The 27,125-nt window shown below is 38.7% G+C and overlaps 1 protein-coding gene across 1 annotated transcript; it reads right to left on the reverse strand.

The window, feature by feature from the left end:
- On the reverse strand, window positions 1-27,125 carry SYT13 (synaptotagmin 13). Its single transcript, XM_063293291.1, has 6 exons — window positions 26,943-27,125; window positions 19,307-19,529; window positions 15,210-15,344; window positions 13,310-13,605; window positions 3,408-3,537; window positions 1-305 (listed from the first exon to the last, which is right to left on the reverse strand). The coding sequence occupies exons 1-6, from the start codon at window positions 27,123-27,125 to the stop codon at window positions 1-3; spliced, it is 1,272 nt and encodes a 423-aa protein (XP_063149361.1).

A 27,125-nucleotide genomic window follows, 5' to 3' on the forward strand; every position in this document is an offset into this window, starting at 1 on the left:
CTACATGTGAAGTTGGTGCCACATAGCAATCTGCCTCCTGGGGTTCCTCAGCATCTCCTCCCAGTGGTTCCTCTCGGTTCCTGCAGCATGCAGGCCAAGGCTGCACTTGCCCAGTAAGCGGTTCTGCCCATCAGCATCCTGGCTTAGCATCTCCAGCTCTACACTTGAAGCACAGAGCAGATCATGGGGCACCTCAAACATGATCATCTCATTCCATACTGGGTTGATCTTGTGTTTTGCACGCTTTGTCTGCTTCTTTTTCAGTTTCAAGGTCTGGTGCTTCAGTGTCACTTTGACGGATATATCTGTGGAGACAGGGATAACATCTGGTCATATGAAGGCAGCCTTCAAGTGTCAGCATTTTCCGTCTCCCTCCTGACTACCCATATCTTGAGAATTACTTGTAAATGTCACCTATCACCAAAAGCCAGACTATGTATAAGGCATGGGAAGAGGACTAAGAAGCTAATGAGAAGAGAGTGCTGAATTTAGCTGCTTCCCATGTCTTATCTCCTCACAGGTGGTGAGCTCACAGGCCACAGATAGCTCCCATAGGATCACAGGATGCTCCATTGCACACTGTGAAAATTGATGGCATAGTTTCCTGTTAAAATTTGGCAATGCTGTTTTATAGTCTGCAGTGCTTTCTTTTTAAACCACTGCTTATATAAAATGTCTTTTCATTTTTTAAAATTATTTACCATATTTACCTCCCAAATCAGGCCATCCTGAATTCTCCAAAATTGAAGCTGAGGCAGAAAAAGAAAAGTACTCCCAACTTTTGCTTTTTGATTTTTAACCAGTTAGCAATCCATAAAAGGACAGGTCCCCTTATCCCATGCCTACTAAGTTTACTTGAGAGCTTCTAATATGGAACTTAGTCAAATGCTTCTTGAAAATCTAGATATATAGTGTCAATAGGATCATATCTGTTGACACTCTCAAAACGCAGAAAGTTGGTAAGGCAGGATTTATCTTTGTTGCATGCTTGTTGATTTTCCTTCAGCAAAGTTTGCTATTTTTTAGTATTGATTCTACCTATTTTACATTTGAGATCTTTAAGAATTCTTGAATGGACACCATCAAAGAGTTTACATGTAAGATCTATGTAAGCTTTGAATTATTTACATAACATCATGCATAAAATGCATTCAGTGCATACATGTAATCCTTATATTTACTTGTAAACACATCCACACATAATCATTTATCATATCCCACAGTCAAGTTTTATTTCTAAAAACTCTGCCATCCAGCATCTGATCCATTCAGTTTTATGGTCCACATTAATCATGTCACCAAAGTCTGTACAGATAAACAGTAGATAAGTGCACTAATCTGTTGGATACTTCTAGTGGCATTAATCATTCTTAGCTTTTAGCTGGAACAGGGATAGGCAGACATTTTTGCCCCTGAAGGTTGAATGTGACCATTGATAAGGGCTCAGGGATTGTTATCTGATGGTGGATGGGCCAACAGTAAGAGTGAGTTGGTCCTGAGCCAACAGTGGCCAAGTTACCTACAAACACAGATATACACAAATACATAAGCATAAATATAACAGCCTGTGCTATTTATACATACATATTTATTTATTCCATACATTCTACCCCTCTTCAGTGATAAAAGCTTCAAAATAGGTAGACAATGGGGGTCACTTATCCAGTCTCTCCCCATGGGGGTCTCAAATTTGTTTGAATGTGAGTACAGCTCTCTACATGATCTGGGATGTTAATAAATTAGGCTGTTCAACTGAAGAACAGTTCAACTCCCTCAGAGAGTTAGCTGAAAGTGTGGCACTCAGAGGGAGTAATGGTATGCCCAGCTTACTGCATGTGTCTATCCAGTTCCAATTTTCAAGCCCTTATTTATTTTATTTTTATTTATTTATTTATCAATTTTTTTATCACTGCCCATCTCCCCCCACAGGGAGGGACTCTGGGCAGTTTACAACAAAATGAATTCCAGTGTACACCTGAAAAAGAATTTTTTCTCTCTCTCTCTTTCTCTCCTCTTTCCTATTCATGCATGTGTATACATATGCACATAGACCCACAAATTAATCCCCCAGATTGTGAACCTTCTCCCCCTGTGCTCTGAGATTCCATCACGCATACCCACTTGTCTAGCTGACTGGTGCTGAGAACAGCCAAGGACTGTGCTTCTTCATTTTCTTTAGAACTAACATGTGGTTAGAAAAAGGAGAATAAATGGCTGTGCCTGTGACCATCCTCACAATTTAAACTGTACATTTTCCAGTTTATCAAACAGTTATTCAGTAATATAGGTAAGTATGATTTATTTGTTTACTGTTACATGTATATCACATCTTTCACCAAAGCTGGGGAGCAGAATCTGAAGCCTTCCAAAGTCTTGGATGCAGTTCCTACAGTTCTTCCAAAAATAGCAGCTGAATAGTAGCTTTTAAAATGCTAAAGGGAGAAATTATTTAATAGGACAAATCATACTGAGTATATTTTAATAACTTTGATTTAAATTTGTAAAAGTTTATTCCTAGGTCAGCCACGTGAGGCAAATTCAGTTGAGAGACAGATGGGCCCAAAGTTACACAATGAGTACTGTGGTCAAGTGGGGGCTTCAATCCAGGTCTCCTTGGTTCCACTCCAACATCTAAGCATTGTAATTCATGGCTCTCCATTTCTCAGTTGTGATGGAAAGAAACCAACAGCTGTTTGACTCAGGAAATGCCTGGATGGATGATGTGAAGAGATTATTCCTCCCCTCTATCACCTTCCCCATCTCATTCACTCATCTTCCATCTGTCATTAATCTTCCATGAGCAATGCTGGCTTCAGAAGTAGCCAAGACCTGGAAAACTGGATTATTTATTTATTTATTTATTTGATTTTATTTTATTTTTATCCTGCCTTTATTATTTTTATAAATAACTCAAGGCAGCAAACATACCTAATACCCCTTCCAATTCCTATTTTCACAGAGGAAGTGCATTTCCATTTAAAACAGACGGTGTTGCCAGTTCTGAAGGAGTTTATTCACTGGCCAGTCATATTACCTCTACTCTGAACTGAGCCACAAATTCTAGGTCCAATCCATTACTGCAATGTCCAGGCAATGATTCAAGATGGTATCTGCACAGTCTCAGGAAACTCTGAGCTAGGATAATACTATTGCTTCCAAGTGGCAGATAGAGACTGAGGCTCAGACACAGTGCCTTCCTTAAAGTCCATCTATTGAATCTTAGCAGTATTATTCTGGCTCAGAGCCTCCTTCATCAGCTAATAAAAAAGTATATTTATTTATTTATTTATTAAATGTATATATCTGCCCATCTCATGTACATGTCTAAATAGTGTCCTTAGCATAAAGTAAAAAAAAAATAAATCATTTGGTGGCAGTTTGTTGGCAGGCTTTTATTTCTCCCATACCTTTTCCAATGAGTTCTTTCAGCTGTTTGGAATGGAGATTCTTGGCTTTTATAAGTACCACAAGCAGGCGATTTGCTGCAGGCAAATAGCTGATAGAAAGCAGAACTTCTCCATAGCCTGCATCTGGTTCCTGCATTCAGGGAGACAAACAGAAAAGGAATGCACAATATATTTCCTACGTTTGTCCATGCAAAGGAGATGACTGACAATCACAGAGTGAGGTATATGGAAAAGGCAAAAGACTGTAAAATATAAAAAGTGAACACACCTTACAAAACACACCTTTATTTTGCATCAAGATGTAAGGACCAATACATACTTCATATTTTTTCCAGTGTAGTTTTTGTTTTTTGTTTACATTAGCCTGTGGTGAGATCTAAACAGGGTATCTGCAGAACTAAAATAAATGCTATGATAACAGTGGTTGAAAATCACAGTACAAAGCTGCAAACTATGAGTTATTCTGGGGTAGTATTTTAAAGGTATTTTAAAGGTATGAAGGCCATGGAGGGTGGAGCTACTTAGCAACTCTGGATGCATGTTTCCTAGCAACCGGGTGGAACAGGGAGCTTTCCGTCTGAAGTTCATTGGATATAAAAAGAGGAACATATCTGGTGTACTTAATGGTAGCATTTTCCTGAACTGCTCTCTTACTTAAGCAGAGTGTTCTATGTGTGAAGTGTCAGTCTACAACCATGCTATAATTTTATTCAACCTACTGATTAAAGCTTTGGGACCTCTGGGCTTTTGCTCCGAATCCCACATTTCTTCACACAGTAGTTTTGCAAAAACACTGAAGACACCAATAGAGTATACAAATTGGAAGCATTTTGGAAATCAGAGAATGGTGTGATATAATCAGAGCAATACAGAGAGAAATATTATCCTTTGCTGTCTTATTTACTGATTGTTTTATGTGGAATTGGTGTACTGGTGAGCAGTAATTCTGGTCCTAGCAAGAAAGAAAAAGAGCACCTATAGGGTCTGTGTATCCTAGGATGATCCTATAACTGAAGGGCTATCAAAGGAAAGTTCTATCTGAAGGGGTCTTCTATTGTCCAGTCCAAACCTAATTTAATGAGAAAGACCAGGAAGAAGTAAAAGCAGGAGCAGTGAAACTGCACATCAACAGTTGAACCTGGGTAGTAGATTGAACAGGCATTGAACAGTCTACTGGTCAAGCATAGTCTACTATTCAGCATAGTAATTTTTAAATCCAAAGTATACTATTTGTAAATTTCAATCTACTCATGTAAATTATTTCTTTTTAGTTTGTGTCCTTCTTAGCTTGTTGATGACAAATTGCATCATTTTTGCAAATGTATAAGTTCCACTCCTTGCTACGGTGATAGCAATTAACAATTGTTATGCAGAGTAACCATAATATATTAGCCAGTACTGAGAATAAGAAGAAACAGCATTTTTCAAGTAAAGCATCGTGATCATGTCATGTTTATGTGGTAAACACACTGATTTATAGCAAAGGGAGGGAGCGGCTGGTTTTCAAGCATGGTCTGTCCTAAAGGGCCTTAAATAAATCCCTTTCTCTGCCTCATCTTTCTCAGTAGCAGAAATCGGGCTTGCAGGGAGTCCAACTAGATGACTCACAAGTACACTTCTGATTCATTCTTTTCAGGAGACGCTAGGTGGGTGGTCAAAGTACATTTCTGTCATTCACCACTTCAGAGGAAGTGGTAAGATGACACTGCATGGGAAAAAAAAAGGCTCCATGCAGAATAGGGTGGGGAGTGATGGCTCTCCACTTCACTTGAGGTAGAGTCCTTTGGGGTGGGGTCTCCCTTGCCAAAGCTTCAAAAGCTGACATCATCTCAGAACCTGACATCAAGCGAAATGAAGTACTGGATCCAGTTTCCCAGATAAATCTGCTCTGGGAAACTGGATCCAGTATTTCATATCGTTTGATGTCAGGTTCAAGTTGACATCCAATAGTTCCTCCAATTTATAGTTAGTTGTACAAATAAATAAATTAATTTTCATTGACTGGGAATCAAATTTTGTGAACAAAAATGTGTGTGTGTGTGTGGCTTATCTTATGTACATCTGTTTGCCCCTCTTCAGGGGTGAGAGAAGACTTACAGAAGCCCTTAGAAAAATGGAAACTACTGTGGAAGGCACTAAATTTTCTCTCAGAATACTGCAATAACCATGGCATTAACAGAATAAAACCAGCTGTACTGCTAGGAAGCTGAATATATATTTAGGGAGGCCAGATTGGAAGATGAGCATGGTTGTAAAACAGGAGGAGAAACATCAATAACTTGCACTGTTCTGATGGCTGAAAATGCAAAAGATCTGTAAGTTCTTGTAATGAAAGTCAAGGACACAGTAAAATAAATGGACTAAGTTTAAATATATAGAAGATCAAACTAATGACAACAGGTACAGGACACAGTCTGACAAAGAAGATATTGAAGTGGTGGATAGCTTCTTTTAGGATTGTCTATCAACAGTAAAGGAACCAGCAGTCAAGAAATACAGTACACTTGTTATGACATCAATCTTCAAAAAGATATTCAAATACTATGCCATGTCTATATCTACAAAGATCAGTATTGTGCAGGCAATTGTGATACTCCATAGAAGTAAAAGTTGAACTTTAAACAATCAGTGTTTTGAAGCTTTTGAAATTTGGTGTTGGAGAAGACTCTTGAGAATACCATGGATATCAGGAAAACAACCAAATAGATTATCGAACAAATCAATCCATAGTTCTCATTCAAGGCATAAGTGATCAGACTCATATTATCAAAATCTGGACACATTATGTGAAGACTTGCTTTCCTGAGAAACCTGTGAAGCTGAGAAAGATGGAAGGAAAGAGAAGAAGAGGACAACAGCAGCAAGGTGGATGAACTTCATTACAGCAGTGACCAGTGCACCACTGGAAGATTTGGGGGGTCAGGCTGGGATCAAATCATCCTGGAGAAAATCAGTCTATGTATTTGCTAAAAGATGATACCAACATAATGGCAGTCGTGGCCAGGAGGGCCTTTGCGCAACTTCTGGTTGTGTGACAGTTACGCCCATTCCGGGATCGAGAAGCCCTCCTAACAGTCACTCATGCCCTGGTTATCTCCCATATAGACTACTGCAATGAGCTCTACATGGGGCTACCCTTGAAGAGTATCCAGAAGCTTCAGCTAGTCCAGAATACAGTAGAGCGGGCTATTTTTGGTGCCCCTAGGTCGGCACATATAACACCGTTGCTGCACGAGCTGCACTGGGTGCCAGTTTGCTTCTGGGTCCAATTCAAGGTGTTGGTTATTACCTTTAAAGCCCTACATGGCATGGGGCCAGGTTACCTGAGGGACTGTCTCATCCCCATTACATCGGCCCGCTCCACCCGATCATCCAGAGAGGGCATGTTGCGGACCCTGTCCATAAGAGAATTTCATCTGGCGGGGTCCAGGAAACGGGCCTTCTCTGTAGTGGCCCCCGCTCTCTGGAATATCTTGCCCCCGGAGGTGAGGCAGGCCCCCTCACTTCTGACCTTCCAGAAGGCCCTGAAGACCTGGTTCTGCCGTCTCGCCTGGGGCGGGAAAGTGAATAACCATTCTTGTGGGTTTCTCGCACCCTAGAGTCCCTCCCACCAGCCTGGATTTTATACCTTTCTTGGATTTTATTTATTTACTGTATTTTATTATAACTGTTTTATGTGATTTTAATGTTTATATTTTGTGCTGGATTTTATTGTAAACTGCCCAGAGTCCCTCTTTTGGGGGAGATGGGTGATGGCTAAATTTGACCAATAAATAGATAAATAAAATAAATAATGGCATATAATCAATCTGTCAATCAATATTGCTCACAAAATTATACTGTTACAATTGATGTTGTTTTAACTGTTGGTTGGGAGCTGCCCAGAGTTCAATATAAGATGGGAGGCCATATACATGTTTTAAATAAATAATTTAAAAAATCATGGTCACACATGGGTGCAGACAAATACAATCCACCCAAATAAATGAATTAGTGAAGCAAATAAGTATAATGGCAATAAATGAATAATGATATGATTGTAATTTTAACTATTTTATTGGAATATATTAGAGGTTTAGTAATAAAAATAAATATAATAATAACATTAAAACATATGTAAACATTGCATATTTCTAACTTCTGGCTTATATTTTTGCTGATGACTTGAGTCCAGATTAAATTATTGGCAAGCTTAGTAAAGAGTAAATGGATGTCTGGGAAAAAGGTGTGATACTAGATTGAATTAGCATATTTAGTGAATAATTCATCAACTCTTTAAATTTAGTAATTCTTAGAAACTTAAACTTACTTAAGTTCTTTGCTGTAGGTTCCTTTTTGGCAATCTCTGAAAGAAATGTCTTTACTTTCTTGAAACTCTTTAACCGTCTGGATGGCTACAGAATACTAGTGGTTATTCTAAATTTCTCTTTTGTTTACCAGTGATTGACATAATAGTCTTTTCACCTACCTGCATGTTATTTCATCCATCCATCCATCCACTTTCTTGCACAAACCCTTGAAGGCAGAGCAATCCCACTGGCAATCAAAACATTTGCTTATACAAACATTTGTTTCTACTTGACGAATACAAACAGCATTTGGTCAAGTTAAAATTTATTTGTTGGTTGGTCTGAAAGTTACAGAGTAATGTAATAAGGACTCAGCTAGTGGAAGGCAAGAGGGTGGATAGAAGGGTAAATCTATAAGAGGGGAAAGGAATAGAAAAGTAAAAGGAAACTAGAAATAAATATTCACTGTATTAATTCTATATTACAAAATGGGGACAGGTAGATGTTATTCAAATAAGTTCCCAGCATCATTCCTAATTAGCCCTGGGACCCCCACTCCCTCTGTGTACTAACAGTGAAGTTATTTTCAGAGTACCAACTATGATGTAATCAAAATGCTGTCATCCATGCACAAGCAGGAAGTTTACCCTTACATACACTTTGGGAAATCCCCAAAATATACATAAGGTTATAGAGTCGGACACGACTGGACTTAATGTCAAGGGAAACCTTTACCTTTACTATAAAGTATTTAAGAATAAATCTGATGTCCTGTAAGGCAGAGTTTACCCATAGGACACAAAGCGTCTTGCATAAAAAATAGAAACCAGAGAGTAAATGGGAAAAAGATATTTAGAGAGCTATAAATATTTCAGAGTATTTTTTTTTTAATCTGGCTGGATGGCACAGATGATTACAGGCATGTTTTCCCCTCTCTGAGGGTAGATGCATTCTCTTTAAAATCTTATCTGCCCGGAATAACTCCTATGCCATGTTTTTTTATTTTTATTTTTAAAAAAACCCTCCAGTTTCCTCATGGAAATTCAGAACAGAGGATAAAGAACAAGATCATATATTTAGCTCAAGTGATGTATGACACTGACATATCCATCTTCTCCTGACCTGTATAAATCACATACAAAACACAGTAAACCAGGCCACAAACAATGGATTCTCCACCTTTAAACCAACAAGGACTATTCCTTTTGTTTCAAAATCTATTATTTTACTTTAATTTTATTTTGGAGATATGGTGAAATTCTTTCAAGAGAGTTCTCATCTAGAGGGATGTCATTTTTTTTTTTCTCAAAAAGGCCCGTTTGGCAGTGCTTTTCGAATTCTGAAAAATTAAAAGTGGCTGCCACAATCAGACAAAATGCCTTATTTGCCATTCACTGAGGATCACCACCACAGTGGGCAGTAATATAATATCCACTGAAGAACACACTACACAGACTGACTCAACTATTCTTCCAGCAACTCATTTTATTCATAAGCAATAGTAAGAAATAATCTTCTATCAGTATCTGTGGTCCAATTTGTGGACCCTATGGGAGAGTAGGAATTTGAGATAATATAGAGATAGGACAGTTGAATCCCATCAGTCAAGGAACTACAAAAAAGTGAGATGGATACAGAAAGGGCTCATGTGGTAATGGTAATGGTGAATTCATGTAGTGCTACTGGTCATGATGCAGAGAAAGGGTGTTGTCACTCATAGGACCTTGGTAGAATTTCCCAGGTAAGTAACTCAGCATGGCCTAATTTGGCTTTAGGCTTGTACTCAGTTTAACTCTCTCAGACACAAGATGCAGCATGACCAGATAAGAATTGTTATGGCATACTAGGAAAAAGCAGTAAAACAGTTGGTTGCCTCTGTCAACATGAAGGTACAATAGCAGTTTGAGTTTAAGTTCAGTAGTTCTTTATCCCACACATCCTATTGTTTATCAGACTTTTTGCTCTGCTATTCTTGGCCTTGACATTGGGCAATGGTTGATTGTTAACGGAACTGATACTTCAGCCTTAAGAAACTTCGACTCTTGAGTTAAATCCCACAGCTTTATTTGAACATTTTGTCCAGGCTGACAAAATACTTCCAGCTGATTTGTCCAAAGGTCATATAATCTGTGAGTTGGGGAAGGGAAAGAAAATATACTATCCACTCTAATATACACTTCAGCTTCAACTCATCAGTGCTAACCTAAGGAAAGCACTAAATATTTGCAAAGCTGAGCTAAGACATTTTAGTGCCTGGCAGTGAAATATCCAAACATGGCATTCATTCTTTCTCATTTCATCAGAAAGATGTTCTTGTTGATTTTATTACATGAGTTAACCTATTTCTCACTATCCACCTCTAAAAGCCCTCAAATCTGCTTATTGAAGCAATTGCCTCTCTCATGATAGATCCACTTCTAAACCAATTCATCTAATTGGGATCTGTCCTTATGATGAGTGATAAATGCATGCTGAAATCATATTATAAGGCTTTCATTCTAAACTAGTGGGTAGGATGCAGGAGATACAGTTTTACGCTTTTGTGATACCAGCAGGTATGGTGATGTGGTACATCTTTTCTGAATCAATGCTTTTTCTGAGCTCATTTCTAATCTCTGCAGGACAGAATTACAGTGAAGAGGACTCTGGCATTTTTCAGTGAAGCTGTTGAAAGGACATGCAAGGGCATTCAAATTACCCAAGTTCCATTCTGAATTATCAGTTTGAATCAATTTGAATACATTAGGTTGGATAAAAAGTGTGTTTCTGCATATACAAAGGTCAAATCAATTCGAAGGCACCCAATTTGATTGGATGCATCAATCTGATTCAGCAACTGGAAGGGGGATTCAACTGAATCACTTTCAGATCAAAGCTTGGAATTGGCATTTTCATACAACCCTAGTTTTCAACAATCCTAATGAGCTCATCTTGGAAATATAGTACCAAAAATCTTTTTTTTTTTTCCTCCTGTTCTTTTTTTCCTCTCTTTTCTGCCTAGCTTCTGATTAATGATTCAGGACTTCTGTTTCAGTTCACAATGTAATGGCTGCCTCTCTGAGGTCCCCTGTGAGGCACCCATTCTTTCCATATGTTAAGCTACAAAACTGGGGCACAATTGCAAACATGTTAATCTACTCTTTTCAGGTTGGGGAGAGCACTGCTACCTTATTACAGCTGCAGAGGCTGTTCTGAGGAAGGCCAATCAATGAGAAATATGACTGTCAGCTGCTAAATATAACGGGATATTATATCTTGCACTTATGCACAAACAGTTTCTTGGCATTCTTGGTATTGTATGTTTCTGGAGGCCATCTGTAAGTTGACTGAGGCCATCTGTTTCAGAGGTGTAATTAGCCACCTGCTAGGGCTCTCCTGGGTTCAGAACCAATTATTCTAGAATGGCAAGACTAGTAGCAGCATCTCATCTTTAGCAATTACAGCCATCTTCTGAAAAGTCATAGTGCCTGCCCTCTGGAGTGAGATCCAGAAGGCTCCCACCCTGCTAGTGTTCTGAACTGCCATAAAGACCTGGCTGTTCTCCTTGGGCTGGGGTGGTTGGTTGCTCTTTTGTTGGATGTCAGTTGTTGGGGGAATGTTTTGGCATTTGCTGGGTTCACCGTCTTTGCTCTTCTTCCTTTTCTTTGTCTGAGCTTGGGTTGTTCATTTGTTAGTCTTTGTTATACTGTTTTTGTATTGTCTGCGTGCATTGTGAGCTGCCCAGAGTAATTTGAAGTTGGATAGCCTCAAACAAACAAACAACAAACAAATAAATGCTCTGAGAAATACCATTGACCACATATATAATTTGTGATGGGAGATACAGTATATGCCACCTTTCCTCCAAGAAGCTCTACACAACAGACATGATTCTTTTATTGCCTTTATAAGGAAGGGTAGGCCAGTAGATGACTGGTCCCCACCTTCCCAAAAGAGCTTCATGCTTCATGAGAATTTGAACTTGGGCCTTCCCAATCTTTATCTGATACTTTAACCCTACATTTGCTACCCTTTCCCAAGCCTTCATTCTCCACTAGGAATAAGTATGATGGCAGAAATAGAGAAAAAGAAACATGGACAAATCAGGCACGCTTAACCAGAATGGTAACAGGAAATGAAATTAAACAAGTAATGCATGTTTTTCCAAGAGAACCACCACTATTTGCAGAGTTAATCTGATTATTTTTTGCTGACACTTTTTCTATGGTGTAATAGAAATGTTCATTGATCATAAATGTAGACCCTACAATATATAACTTGGAACAGACCTTATAGGTCATCTAGTCCAAGCTCCTGTTCAGAGGAAGTTGGCTTTCCAGTGCCCATTTGGAAACCTTCAGTAGGTGACTCCACAACTGTTTCAGATATTTATTTTTCTTTGCATAATAACTTTACTATCAGGAAATTCCTCCTAATATTCAGCCTGAATCTCCTGTCTTAATTTTAGTCCTTGTTCTACTCTTGGCTTTAACAGGAAACAGATCCATCCCTCTTGCATGTGATAGCTTTTCAGATATTTGCAGACTGCTATCCTGCTGTCATATCTCCTCTGACCTCTCCTTTTCAAACTAAACATGCCTAGCTCTTTTAACCATTCTCCACAGGACTTATTTCAAGACACCTTATCATCCTGCTAGCTCTCCTCTGACCTCATTCTGGCTTCTCCATTTTTCTTTCAAAGTGTGGTGCCCAGAATTAGATACAATACTCCCAGTGTGGACTAACTGGTACAAAGGACAGTGTAGCTATTTATATATGTAGGATTCTGTTAATACATCTCAAGACTGCATCACACTAATTGTTATTCTTCAACTGGTGGTCCACTAGGATCTCCAGATGCTTCTCACACAAAATGCCAGCAAGCAAGGTTTCTCCAGTATTTCTACTATTGATTTTTCTTGCTCAGATGCAGAACATTACATCTCTCTCCACTGAACATTATTCTTTTGAATTTGGCTTAATCCTAGCAAGGTAATTTTAAATCATGATGTCCTTTAAGGAAGTGGTTCTTAACCAGTGTGTCATGGCACACAGGTGTGCCATGGGCTTGTTTCCAGTGTGCCACAATATTTTTGCCTTATGGTATTTTTTTCATTTTTTTTTGTATTATGTATATTCTGTATAATTATACATGCAATACAGTGCAGACATTTTTAAAAAGTGTGCAACTTCCCCTCAAACCATGGCTTACACATTTTAAAATACATATATATATGATTAATAATTTTCTGGTGTGCCCCAGATCTACTGCAATATTCAATATGGTGCCACAGATTCAAAAAGGTTGAGAACTACTGCTTTAAGGTATTATCCAATTCCCTAGCTTGGTATCACTGTATCATCCTTCCTATCCCTTCAATTTCATCTATATATTATTCATAAAGATACTGAATAGCACTGGGCCAAGAATGGAGCCAAAGTGGGATCACATTCAATGTTTCCCTCTATGCTGATGGTGAAACATTCAAAAGATCTAATAACAATTTGTCATTGTGACCATGGGATAAAATGAATTAAGACTCAGAAGTTTAGAAACACTCACATGCAACATTCTACATCCTAGTAGGAGACTATATCATGCACTAATACAATATAAGTGAATTGATAGGATACCTTGTCAAGGACTTTTATCTTCTCAGACTGCACCGGTCCATACTGCTCCCCTACAGTAGCCAGATTTGGTTTAATTTCACCAATAATGCTGTGTCTAGAGAACTTGTCACAGTTCCTCAAGGTGAGGGTCAATGTCCCCTCTGGTAGCTCCTCCTTCTTGACTGGAAACAGTAGAGCTTCTTCCCAGACAACATGGGCTTGCTTCTTCTTCAGCACAGTCTGGGCTTCTGTAGTGCCAGAATTGCTCATCAAAGTGCCTAAGATGTAGCAATCACTTCCATTGTTTTGGTCTCCTGCTGTGGTTCCATATAAAACTGATAGAGGCAGGGTGAAGGGGAAAATATAGGTAGCATTTAAATCCTGTGCTAAAATATTTTCAAAAGACACTAACATTTGATTTGATTTGGACCAAAATCAAGGTTTTGATGTAATGCAAAAAACCAAACTTATATTTATGCAAGCTTAATTGGACATGGCTCATACCACAGACCTCTCTCACCTGTTGTCTTGATTACATATAGATTACATATTTGGGGTTGAGTTAATGGAGTTGTACGCTAACATAAGTTAACGGCAGCAGGAAACATAGCTGCTTCCCTGTAATTGTAATTAGTGGCATTCAGATCTTGGTTTTATGGTGATTTAGAAATGTCGAGACAGAAAGGAAATGAGAGAATAACAATATAATCTGGTGAACTCTGTTACACTTGATTTTTGAATTAAAATCATAGATGACATATGCCCTCATTAGATGTAGTAGTCTTGAACCTATTAATTATTACTGTAGGAGAAGTGGAGGGGTTGGAGGGGGCATCCAGAGGTCTCTAAATGATAATTCTAGTAGCCATAGCCAGCATGGCTAAGAGTAAGGGATGTTAGGTTGTGTAATAGTTTAGCAATGCTTGGAAGTCCACAGAATCTCCAGGTTTTTTGTTTTTGTATCAAGAGTGAGCAACATTCCTGAGCATTACCCTCTGTGGCTTCCTAATTCAGATATCATAGAAAACCAGTAAATCTTTGCCAAAGTCAGATGCATGAGAAGAGGAGGGGAAGAGCAAGGAACTAATATATGGAGACATGGCTTATTATCAGAGTAAATTAAACTATCATTTATTGGATAAGGATAATTATGTCTTTATTGGACATATATGTGACCTATTCAATTACTTAATCTCTTCTGCTGTTTGCCATATGCAAAAATAGTTTAATTTTGTGCTTTGAATTAAATAAAATGGTGAGAAAATGTGAGACACTAAAGTTACTATGTATTTGATTGCTACTCTTAGCTGTGAGGATGCAAATCATTGCTTGGCAAGAAAATTATATGATTATTTTCTCCCTTTTTTGTATGAGTCCCTTTAACTCAGTCTTGAATCCTGGTGACTGCCTAGACTAGTCCCTGCAGTTTTCCTGGCAAGGTTTTTCAGAAGTGGTTTGCCATTCTCTCCTTCCTAGGGCTGAGAGAGAATGATTGGCCTGTAGCCACACAGTTGGCTTTGTGCCTAAGGCAGACTAGAACTCATGGTCTCCCAGTTTCTAGCCCAGTACCTTTAACCACTGCACCAGACTGGCTCTCTATATAGAGCCTTCACTTTAAAGTCTTATTTGCCTGTCATGCTTTTTTTAAAAAAATGAGATCTGGATGGTCCCCACTCTGCTGTTGTTTAGAAGAGCCATGAAGACCTGGATTTTCTCCCAGGCCTTTGGCAAAGGAAAATGAGAGTTACCTCTCACTCCATTGCACTTGCCATCATTTATCTTTATCTTTTATGTTTTATTGAATTTATTGTAATTTCTTTGTTTGACTGTTGTGAGCTTCCCAGAGCATTGAGAGTCAGGCAGCATACAAGTTTAATAAAGTATTATTAATCACCAACTTGCAAAACTGGAGGCTCTTTACCTTCAAGAAGAGCAACAGACAGAGCCTCTTTTTGTTGGTTGTAGCCCAGGCAATAGTGAAGTTCTGGGACTTGATTGAAGCCTCCAGCATTGTCAGGACTCAGGCGCTCAGTGACACAAACATCCTTCACCCCACCTGAAACTCAAAGGAATGTTAATCAGAAATTGCATCCTGTTCCAGCTAAGTTGTCCATTTGTATTGTTTTATTTTTCCACTTTAAAACCATGATACAAAACAAATGCACGACCTTGGGTGGGGGGGGGGCTTCAGAAAAATAGAGTCAAGACAAAGAAACGGGTGTAGTCAAGATCAGAGCTAAATTTGATTCAATCAAAATTAAAATAAAATTAGAGTTAATAGGAAGAATGTCCCTGCATATAGTAATTTTCCTGTTTTATCATATTGAAATGCATGTTTGGGCAAGTCCAGGAACCATATCTAAGGCTTCATTGAGGAGGGCTGCAGAAGCCTTATGGTCTCACTTATACCTCTCCAATATAAAACTACCTATCCCATTTGTAATTCAACAGTCTTATGATACTTTGAAAACTTGGACATTTATTATGGCATAGATTTTCATGAACTACTTAACATTTGCTCTGTAATTGTCATTGTACATAAGTACTACAATTTGTTTCCTTCTTACTTCATTCTTTATGCTCTCCCACCTCAAATTTGGATGTCTGTGTGTGACAGTCACACATAAATCAAAGGAGATTCGTCATGAAATCAAAGGAGATGTTGTACTAGGGGGGCAAGAGTATAGGTATTGTTTGGAGGAGTGCAGTGGGCTTGCTGGACATGTCTTTGGCCTGGTGGCAAATAGGACAGGTAGACAATGGACCCTGGTCTTGATACATGGCCACCAGAAATCTCAGGTGACCAGATTAAGAGTTTTGTGTAAGTTAAAGTGCCCCCCATGGGCATTTTGTGAGCTAGGCATAACATTTACTTTTGGAATTCAACTGGTACACATAAAGCTGGCCTCAATGTTATAGATGCATGTTTTGGACCTTAAATAGGGAGGTCATAGACTGGTCCATGCTTGCCCAGAGTTGTTGGAGTTGGCCCTGAGCATACTGGTCATTTCTCTGTAAGTTTTGAATGCATGCAATCAGAGGGTGGGTGTAGAGAGCCGTGGAGATGACCTTGAGGAAACTAAGCAGAGGCGGTGATGATCATATAAGGAAAAGCATTTTTAAAGCCAAGTAGCAGCAAAAACAGGAGAAAAAAACTCAGATTGACTTTTCCATAATTCACTATGGAATTGTTGTTCCCAGAACCAGGTCTATCACAATCATAGGGGCAATGTGGAAGAAGGTGGTCAGCTTCCTTTCCATCAAATACACCTTGGAATGCCAATTACTTAGCCAACTGACCCAGCTTGTTCTTGGCTAAGGACAATGCTTGGATGGCCTGCAGAGTTTCCAGATGTTCCTGACACTGATCTTAGAAAGTTGAGTTTGCCTTTGGACTGAATAATCAGTATATCATGAGACTGGTCATGAAACACCCAGAACCAGTTGAACCTGGACAGCCAGGGTAACCAGGGACTGGATCTGTTCTTGATGTTGTTTATGCTTGCAGGGTCAAAGGCTCAGTAATTTTATTCACATATCCAGTGTAGTTGGGTGCTCCAAGGTCAGTGGGTGGGACCTTCTTGATGCCACAGATGAATTACAGTCAAGATCTGGAACAAGTCAAGGCAGAAGAATGCAGTGGGATTCAGAGCTGCAGAGGAAGGAGTTGGATGCCAAAATTGCTTTCAGCAACTGGGGAACAGAGAAGGCTGAGTTTAAATACTTTTCCAGCTGGATGTGCCCATCTGTTGTGCCTTTTCCCCAGCTGGTGCTAGTAATTAGGCTGTAAGGTGTTTCAGGTCCTTTTGTGAGGCATGATGCCTTCCTTCTGGTGTGGTCTGCTGTGCCACCTGGCAGGCCTGTCTACTAGGGAGACACCTATACTTGTTGAGGAGGGTCCCAGCACTCCTGGAATCAGGGAAATAGAGGCCACTTCAGCATCTTCCACACTGATCAGTCAATGTCTTCCCATATGCAGAGGCCAAATCTACCTCATGGGACATGACAATATCTAGAACAGGCACCATTCATTTCTGTTTCTGCCCATAACTTTAGGGTAATCTTTCTATTATTGGTACAAAGATTTGTATCTTGATTCTGCCCAATATTTTTATTTACTGCTTACCACAGAATTCCTTATATTTTTGAGCCATTGGATATATCTGGACTTTTGAGAGCCTGTTATCTCTTCTTACAAAATAGCTGCATAGGAAGCTTGCCTGTTGCAACATGATTGCCATGATAGACATAAGCAACCACAAAACATTTATTCAGAAGGAAAGTGGATGAGTCTGTTCCTCATAAGCTTCTTGATTTCTCAGAATTTCCCCATGGTTACCTTTGATATGGGGAAGGGAGGCAGATAGACATTCCAAGCAAAACATTGGGCTGAAGCCATTGGAAAGTGTTTGGACATGTGATTCAGAGGCATTCTCAAAATAAAGAATGTATAGCATATCAGCTTCTATCTAATATCTATCTCTACCTACCTACCTACCTACCTACCTACCTATCAGAGTAGAGGAGGAGGAAAGGATAGGAGTCCTCCTATCTATAGGAGTAGAGGAGGAGGAAAAGGAGTAGTTTCTGATAGGAGCCAGCACATCTCTGGAAATCATTGAAAGGCTCACTGCTGGAGATAAATCTGAGAAGCCAGAGGAAATGACCCAACTGAAGCTCTAAAATTAAAACTGGACTAACCTTTAAGATTTCAGCATCCTCTTCCACCTCTCTGCTATGAGCATTTCCAAAGCCCCCTATTTGCCATCTGTCATGAATCTTTTAAGGGTTTTTATTCCTGTCTTTCTTTATTCACTACCATTATAGTCCACGCATCCACAAACAAAGCTTCATTGTTCCTTAAAATAATGGATTGTAATAGCAAATTAAACTGCATCCATTTAATTTTTATGTGAAAAATTCAGAAAAACAGAAAATTGGATTTTTATTTATTATCATTAAAACCAGTTGAGTAATATGAAGAGATTCACAGTGCCATACCAAGCTGTCGATTTCTGTTGTCTGTTCAGCTGTATTCTCTACATAAGCTTTTCCCATGGTGCTCTCCATTTGGGTTGAATTATAATTTAAGTGCATATGCCCTCTGGAATAATCTGCATCCTAATATCTGTGAGGTGCCTACTGTTACATCCTTCAGGTGCTTGTTGAAGATCTATCTCTTTACCCAAACCTTCCTGTATAAATATTGGACAAATGGTTCAGTTTTGTTTTTTTTCTCCCACAACCTTTGGAATTATTTTTTTAAAAAATCATAATAGTAAGAATAATATTTTTAATGTATTGTTGTTATTACAATTTAATTTAAATCTCTTTGAGATGCGGTTGCATGAACAATCATGTATAAATAAAATAAGATAAGATTAAATTACCTTCAGTCACTATGGCTATCGGTCACACTATCTGAGAATGATGTAAACTATACTCCAAAATGGGAAGCTGATCTATTAATATCCAAATGTAATCTCCTAGCTTACCTGAAACAATTACTGTTTCTTTTATTCTTTCATCAGTGTAATAGGTAGAGCCATAGCATTCCGCCCTCAAGAAACTGAAAATAATTAAGCGCAAATGATTTTTCAATTCAAAATACATTTCTTTATACACTTGTAGAAGTTTCACCATGCCTGCTAGCAAATCCCCTGGAAAACTGAATGCCTGCTACCATCCTGAGAATAAAATGAGTTTTTTTAAATGATGCTGTGAAAAGGGGAAAATCAATAAGGGTGTTGAACAATAGGATGAAATGTGCCAGATGTGAACAATTACATAGATAATTTGCTCAAAGTTGAGATAATATAGATTTAACATTGTTTAAAGCCTTGATGCATTTCACCTTTGATATGGAACGTTTTTCTGCAGTGAAAGCCTGACCCTTAATTATGTAGTTTTACTATGTCGATCATGTGTGCTGGGAAAGAGAAAATTAGAGAGAGAAAATTCATTATGGTTACTCATCTGAAGAAGACACAATCATAGGCAATTTAACAAAGGGCTCACCATTTTGAGGGAGAAGAAACAGCTCTTCATTGACTTGAATGGTCATCCTTTTCTTATCCAAAGCTGCAGATTTTCCCTTGCTTGGTTCTTCTACTGACTTCAAGTTGTAATCTACATAGTTAACAATTTCCGAGGTGGTCACAACAGGTTTTGGGCCATAGATATGGGGAAAGCTGAGGATTGTCCGAGGTTGTACCGGCTCTGCTGTTTTCTCAACATTAAACTGAAATAAAAACACCCCAGATTTTATTTTTATTGCATTAGTTTAGAATTTATTGTAGCAAAGAATGTGCTCCTTCAACTGTGAACTTACATGAGAGGAATGGCAGATTGCTGGCGCTATTCATCATATTTTGGAAATCAAGGAATTTTCTTCTTAAAGAAACACACTAGGGCCTATTTTTAATTAGTCCTTCTGATCCCTACTCCAAATTTTCCTGTAATTCTTTCCTTCCCCTTTTCTCCATACTACATGGATTAGAAATCATTTAAGCAGAAATTGCAATTCCATCTATATTTTGTGATACATATATGCATGACCCAAGAGTAAACAGCAGGAAAGAGTCACAATAATCCTTCCCCCGCTCAACGATCATGCTTTATGTATAAACCTTGAATTCCCAATAGATATGTCAAGCTTTCCTGAAATAAATGCAGATTTATTCAAATTGCATATATTTATGTCCTCAAAATATTTTTCGTGTGTGTGTGCATATGCATGAATGAGTGAATGGGAAAAATCTGAAATTTTGATAAATGTAAGGGTAATCTTATTCCCTCCCAAATGTTTTTAGATAAATTCCAAAATGCTGAGCATTGCTTTTTTCTTGTGAAAAAGCTAAGCCTACTGACCACTCTAAAGCTGCTCTCTTTCAAGCCGAAGTAGAGAGAACGGAAACGTATGCTGAAGTGTAATTAATGTTTTTCATTCAGCTTTTTTAAAATCCTTGTCTTGTTAATAATGCATGTAGACCACATCCCAGAGGAAACATTCACTGCAGCCGGGACCTTTCCTTGACAATCTGCTTGTCTGTGGGGAAGCACCCTGATTCGCAAGGTGCAGTATTGTACAATACAAACTGTGGGAGCCACGATCAGCTCCTGCTCCCACAGTTCTAAGCTAGTGTAGCCAAGAGCTGTGCTAGCTAAGGTTGATGGGAGCTGATGCCAGATAGCTATGAAAGGCTGGATAATGTTGTTTTCAAAACAGTATTTCAGTTTATTGCTTGTATGCCACTTGCAAGATCCACAAATTAAGAACCTGCCAGATTTAACAAAGGAAAGAAATAATAATTGGCTATTTACTCCATTCGGAAACCTAACCAAGAATTATATGGACACATTCCTTCCAAATATGCTGTGCGCATCAAGTTCTCTCTCTCTCTCTCTCTCTCTCTCTTTTTTTTGTCTTTCATTCTATGCTTCCATCCTATAAGACCCTACATAGCACTTATTGGACTTATATTTTTTTTAAATTGACTCCTTTAATTGAGTTTTGTATTATGTTTTTCTTCTTTTTGTTTGCTGGGAATCCCATTGGTAGATGGGTAGCCATATAAACGTGCTGAATGAATGAATGAATGAATGAATGAATGAATGAATGAATGGGTAATAGTCCTAGTATTATTCCTCATGTTTTAAAACAAAAGATAAGGTTGATAGATATTTTAAAATTAGCATGTTCTTCAAGTCTTAGAATAAAAGAGCCAAAGGAGGCAGTGAGGATGGACTGAGGATCCAAAGGGTTGTAATCCCTGTCACTTCTTGCTCCCCACAATGGCCCTTAACTTGGTATTAAGCAATACCATCTCTCATGATAAGTAATAAAATGAGAAAATCTTGAGGCAAATATAGCTCATTCTTTCCTTCTGGGCTGCAGTTGGCAGGACAATGACTGGACCAGAGCCTCTTATCTCAGAGCACTCTGACATCTGCTCAGAATTGTCTTGTCCATAAAATACCATTTTTGTTAAACATGAGCAAAACACTTACTACTGGTAAGTGTTCCTACTCTATCCTTACAGTGGATAGTATAAGTGGATATTTTAGGCCATCATAAAGCTTATGTATATATTATGGAATATTTTATCTTACTTAAGAACAGTGGAATCATAAATATGAGGCACTTTATTGAAGCCATCTTGCCAAAAGCCAGACACTCCAGTGGCATTCTGTCATCATGTAACAAGACACTGCCCCTTGGGAGCCATACATAACTACAGTGGGGAACCGATCGACCACTTTGCCAGCTGCATCTGCTCCTGTTTATTGGGTATATGACCTGCTCTGTCAGTCATGGAAAAGTGATCCCCACTCCTTTGACAAATAAGTTTTGTGTTAAATAAAATTATCTGAAGCAAAAGTTTGAATGAGGACAATCTGTAAAATACTGGGGCTTTAAATAACACTTCTGATTTTTTTTTCCTTTGGCATGAGTAAAATTGGCAATAAATCACTGCTAGGCTGAACAAACACCAGCTGCTGGCTCAAAGTAGAAGAAAAAATTCTGCTGTAAGGCAGGCCCATCACAAATTAAAAATATGCAAATAAAATATACTTTTGTTAGGATTTAGATCAAGATAAATTGCATTTATTATCTAGATCAGACTTCCTGAACTTGATAGCTTCCAATTGGGTTTAGGGTTATAGAAGTTTAAGACCAACACATTTGGAGGGCATCAGTTTGGGAAAGGCTACTCACAGTTTGTGGCATTTCAAGTGCAGAGAGGCAGTAAGACAATTATGCATGGAAATATTTGTGGATCGTACTAAGCCATGGTTACTGAACAATGATTTGAGTAAATCACAATTGGCTAAACACACTTAACTGTGTTTTACAAAGTACAAAGATGGGTTTATATGTCACGCTAAGCCCAAATCAAGCAAAACAAATCATGGCATGCTAGTTCCCTCAAGAATATCATGGTTCCTGGTATCGACAAACGTGAATCTATGTGTTCCACATAATGATCATTTTTCATGGATGGAAACCTACTGTAATAATAATGTGTGCAAAGCAACTGTTATTAATGGATACAGGGAACATGCAAATACACCTCCCACACAAACAAACCAAATTAAGTTTCAGAATTGGAAGCCATATGCATCTCTTCTAAGACAGGCATTTGGGAAGGAACCATTTTCCTGCCATTTTTTAAGGCAGAAGCAATTCTCAGGATTAGGCAGACAGGCTGCCCCTTTAATCATGTAATTATGATACCAATTCACAAATGTATGTTCCTTGCTCATTGACTGCATTGGCAGATGCTGAATATGTTGAGAGAAACAGACACTACAGATTAACATCAGAGGGACAGATGTCATATCACTCTATTGCAATAGAAGCCCAACATTAAGAAGATGGATTCTGAACAGACAGGGTAGTTGTGAATGTAACACAAGGAGCTTCACTTGCCCCAAATTTCATGATGTTTTGATTTATTGGCCATTAACTATCTCTCAGAAGCTATTTCATTTAAAGCTAGAACTCAGAAGGCTTACACTTCCTGCTCTTACCTCCTCTGCAGCACAGTGGAGGTAAGAGCAGGAAGGAAAGCATAAAAGAGCTTGCACATGACATGTTCTGCATATTACAGATAAAATCTGTCATCAGGCTAAATTTCTGAAAGCTCATTACATGAAGGAATAGCTTGTTCAGTGCTTCTTTTAGCAGAAAAGCCGCAAGAAGCAGACTAACGTGTGCTATATGCCTTTTTGATTGTTTTCCTGCTTGTGTTCTTGTTTTAAAATTGTGTATGTCACCTTGGCAATTGAGGTGGCTTATAAATGGAGCAACTAAGCTATGTTTAAATAAATAACCCACCTACCCACCCCAGGCTCAAGTTTTCCAAGCAAAAAAGCAGAGGTGCCTCATTTTACAGCAGAGGAGGTCAAGACTGTATAACATGTCTAGAACGTAATAGGTCTTTTTTTTAAAACAGGCAAGAAGTATAGCATACATCTACTTTGGACCGCCTAGTTGCTAGGCAACATGAGTCAGATCCACTAATTAGGACTGCACCCTAAATGATCCCCGCATAGTACTTTTTACAGCATTAAACAAATTATTCTATAATGTAAACCACCCCCACCCCCTGCATCATTGTCATTCCAACCCATCAATCCAGTACTGTCTATTGTGACTGGTAGCAACTATCCAAGTATCCAGACAGTTTTGCTGTTGGGAATCCCTTTTCAATTTGTGTTACCAGGGACCAAACTTAAGTTTTCTCCTGGTGCTCCATCATCATACTATGCACTTTCCTTTTCAAGAGGTCTTAACTTCTTCCTCTTCTTCCCCCAACTCTGTCTGTCCCCCTGTAAAGCAACTCCAGAGGCAAGAAGAGTAAACTAACACATACAATAACAACAGACTATGGTATATAATGCAATAGCTAGAATTTTTCAACCTAGATGTTCTAGTATTGCATTATATTCCATATGTTGTTACTGTACTGCTATATTCAACCCTGAAGACCACTGAATGGCCCTGGACACATCACTCTCTTGCAGGCTAACCTAAGTTACAGAGGTGTGTGGGACTGCAATGTTATTGCAAACTACTTGATTTACTCAAGTGAGAAGTTACAAGTCCCCTGGGATATAACCTATGAGTCCTTCGTATAGCTCTTCTGAAATGTAAAGGATGGAAATAGATTTCAACTGGATTACTATTCTAAGCTTGTTTAACTGAAATGTGACTGGCCTGTACCATCTTATCCTATGGGCTGAAGGTATATGGTGAAAAAGGTCATTAGATAAGGCAAAGGCATGTAAAAGGCATGAAAGGCATGTGAAAGACGGTGTATCTAAGGGGGATTTATCACCCCTTTCCAAGAAATGCAATTTATTATTTCAACTACAAGCTACCTATCTAGTGAAAAAGAGTTCATAGCCAGACTGCAGATGAGCTCAGAGATGCTGCTATTCATTCAGAAATTACTTTTTCACCTTTGATAAAAAAGTAAACATTTCCAATTCAATGTGGAACCAGAGTGGCTTAGAGAAGGGACTGATAACCTTTCGGCACTCTGTGAGTATGTGTGTGTGTGTGTGCAAGTGCATGTGTGCATGAGTGTGCACAGGCTTGTATTGCATCATCTGTTTCATTTTCAGGCTCCAAGAACTACCTCTCTTTGAAAGCCTTATTTCTGCATTCTTTCATGGTTTGGGGAGGAAACACTGTCTTGGAGGAAGGGGTTCAGGTGGCCCTCAAAAGAGGTTGAATCCTGGACCATGAGCTGCCCATATGGGCTATAAAGCCAGGAGTTTTGAAGACCTGCCCCTTCCCCAACATACTTGGAAAGCAGAAACACAAGATTGGCCTTTTCTGTGGCAGTAACCTGGCGACGGAATTTATTTTTATTTATGGCATTTTTATCATGTCCTTGTTCTGCCTTCTAAAATAAATTGGCACTGACTAGGAAACAGTCCTAGTCCCTTTTGCCTTTTAATGGTTTTTAATATATGACTTACATGTGTTTTTAAAAGCAGATGAAGCAGAATATTTTTTCACTTTAAGGTCAAAACATATAGGTGGGTATGTGCATCTATCTGTCTACCTATTACCTACAGTATATTATCTGTAGATGTAATATAACCTTTATGTGTATGTGAATATGTGTATGTATGTATGTATGTATGTGGAGTCCCTGGTGCTCTCTGAGCTTGGTTGTTTGCTTGCAGACGTTTCATTACCCAACTGGGTAACACCATCAGAGCGAGTGAGTGTGGGGTGTGCTCCCTGTTTATATACAGTAGCTTGTATATGCATGTGTGTGTGTGTATACATAGATACATACAGTACATACATATACATACACACACACATGTAGGCTGTTCAGTGGAAGAGATGGTAGGGAACACACAGGAGTGTGACTGTAACATCTGTCTGCAAGTCATTAAAGCAGCACATCTTGCACATCCTAACATATGAGTGTGTGCATTTTTTCCAAGGGAAAAAAGCAGAGCAATTTGTTACATTTGTAAGCGGTATTTTAAATTCAGTTACTTGAGTTGGATATGGTGATCAATTATCAAGTTATTTTTTTCTCTCTGCTGCAACCTGCTATGATTTTATTAGTTAGATTACTGATTCATAATAGCAAGAGTCTACATCTTCTATTGACTCAAAAATGGGCAGAACCATTCTGGGAGGGGGCCTTCCAGAGTTTTATGGAGTAAAATGGGCATCTTAAGCATCTGAAAGGATTAAAACCTCTTCTCAACTTCCCCCCAATATGAAAAAAATGGTTCAAATTTGGGGGTCCATCAATCTGTTAGCCTTCACACACTTTTTGCACAGGCTATAGAACAAGCACACACAGCATAATCCCAGAATCAATACTTTTGTATTTATTCATGCCTTCTAATATAACAAAGAATGGTTGAAGGTTTGAAATTACTCCTTTTGTTTTAATGTCTTATTTGAATTTTGGATACATTCTGTTTACCTCTTAAAAGAAAGCCAACAGAGTGATGCACCATTTTCCAGATCAATAGCTAAACTCAAGGGTGAATGAATGCATTCATACATAATTCTAAATGAGAATTTTTAAACCATAGTTTATTGAACTAGCTATAATGGGTGGATCCACACATCGTGCTAAAGCAAAAGCAAATAAAACACATTATGGTTTACCATAATATATGCGTCCAGGAAACTATTTGCCCAGATCCACTAAGTAAGTGAATGGCTAGTAGGGAATTTGAACCCTCATCCCATGCAACTCAAAATGTTGTTTAATAGGCCTTTGTCATTCCCATATATTATTGATATGCTAACATAAGTATTCACAGCAAGCCAAGATCACATCAAAATGATGATGCTATATGGTGATGTCACAATGCAAACTCACTTTTACTTACTTGCATCCCAACAAGTATGTAAGCTGTGGGATTTGCATCATGACATACATTTTGTCACTTTCCCCCTTCCCGCCTTGCAAACCCTATGCATGATAATTTTTCATACGCTGTAATGTTCAAATCCTGAAATGATTCAAGAAGATATGGCAATAACTAACTTGTACTATGGACTCTTAAGTGTATATTATGCTATAACATTAGATTCTTCATAGCTGCCTTAATATCTCTCATCAGTACCTTTCTATTGCAAGCTAGATGTTGATTCTTTCTCTTAAATTTCCACCAACATATATTGCTATGCCTGACACTTGCCCAGTGCTTAGCACACTAGTTATACACAAGGCTTTCCTGCATTGCAAAAGCATATGGACATAGGTGTATTGATAGATAAATCAGTGAGAATTATACAATATTCACACATTATTACCATCTGGAGTCCAGGTTTCAGTGGTCCATCAATTATACCTGGTCCAGCTACGAGACTGATTGCGAAGTCACTGTATCTTTGTTATGCCATCTTTCTCTTTCGTAAAACAAAAGCTGCCAGTCTGGCTGTTGCTTTAGCAATCCCACATGCCACCTGAGCCCCCTCCTCCCCCTCCTCCTCTTTGTACAGAAGTCACGCTACCCCCTGAAATTCTGCAAACACAGAGGATTGCTATAAATCTTAAATTATATCATACGCTGGGTGACCTTGCTCAGAATCTATACTTGCTAAGCAGCAGCATCTCCAAAAGAAGAGTGGAACAAAATTAATACACTGCCTTACCTGATGGAGTGCCTGAAGCACGCTGGGTTTGGCATTTTCAGTCTCCAGATCCCGTTCCTTTTCAGAGGATCCTTTCCCAGGTCGCTTATATTTGCAGAAGCAGGTAAGACCGCATAAGGCAAGGAGGCTAGTAGCAGTCCCCAGTGTAGCTCCCAGAGCAATCACTGGAACAGACAAAACCAT

This window comes from Candoia aspera, chromosome 1 (genome assembly GCF_035149785.1).
Source record: "Candoia aspera isolate rCanAsp1 chromosome 1, rCanAsp1.hap2, whole genome shotgun sequence".
Lineage (NCBI taxonomy): Eukaryota > Metazoa > Chordata > Lepidosauria > Squamata > Boidae > Candoia > Candoia aspera.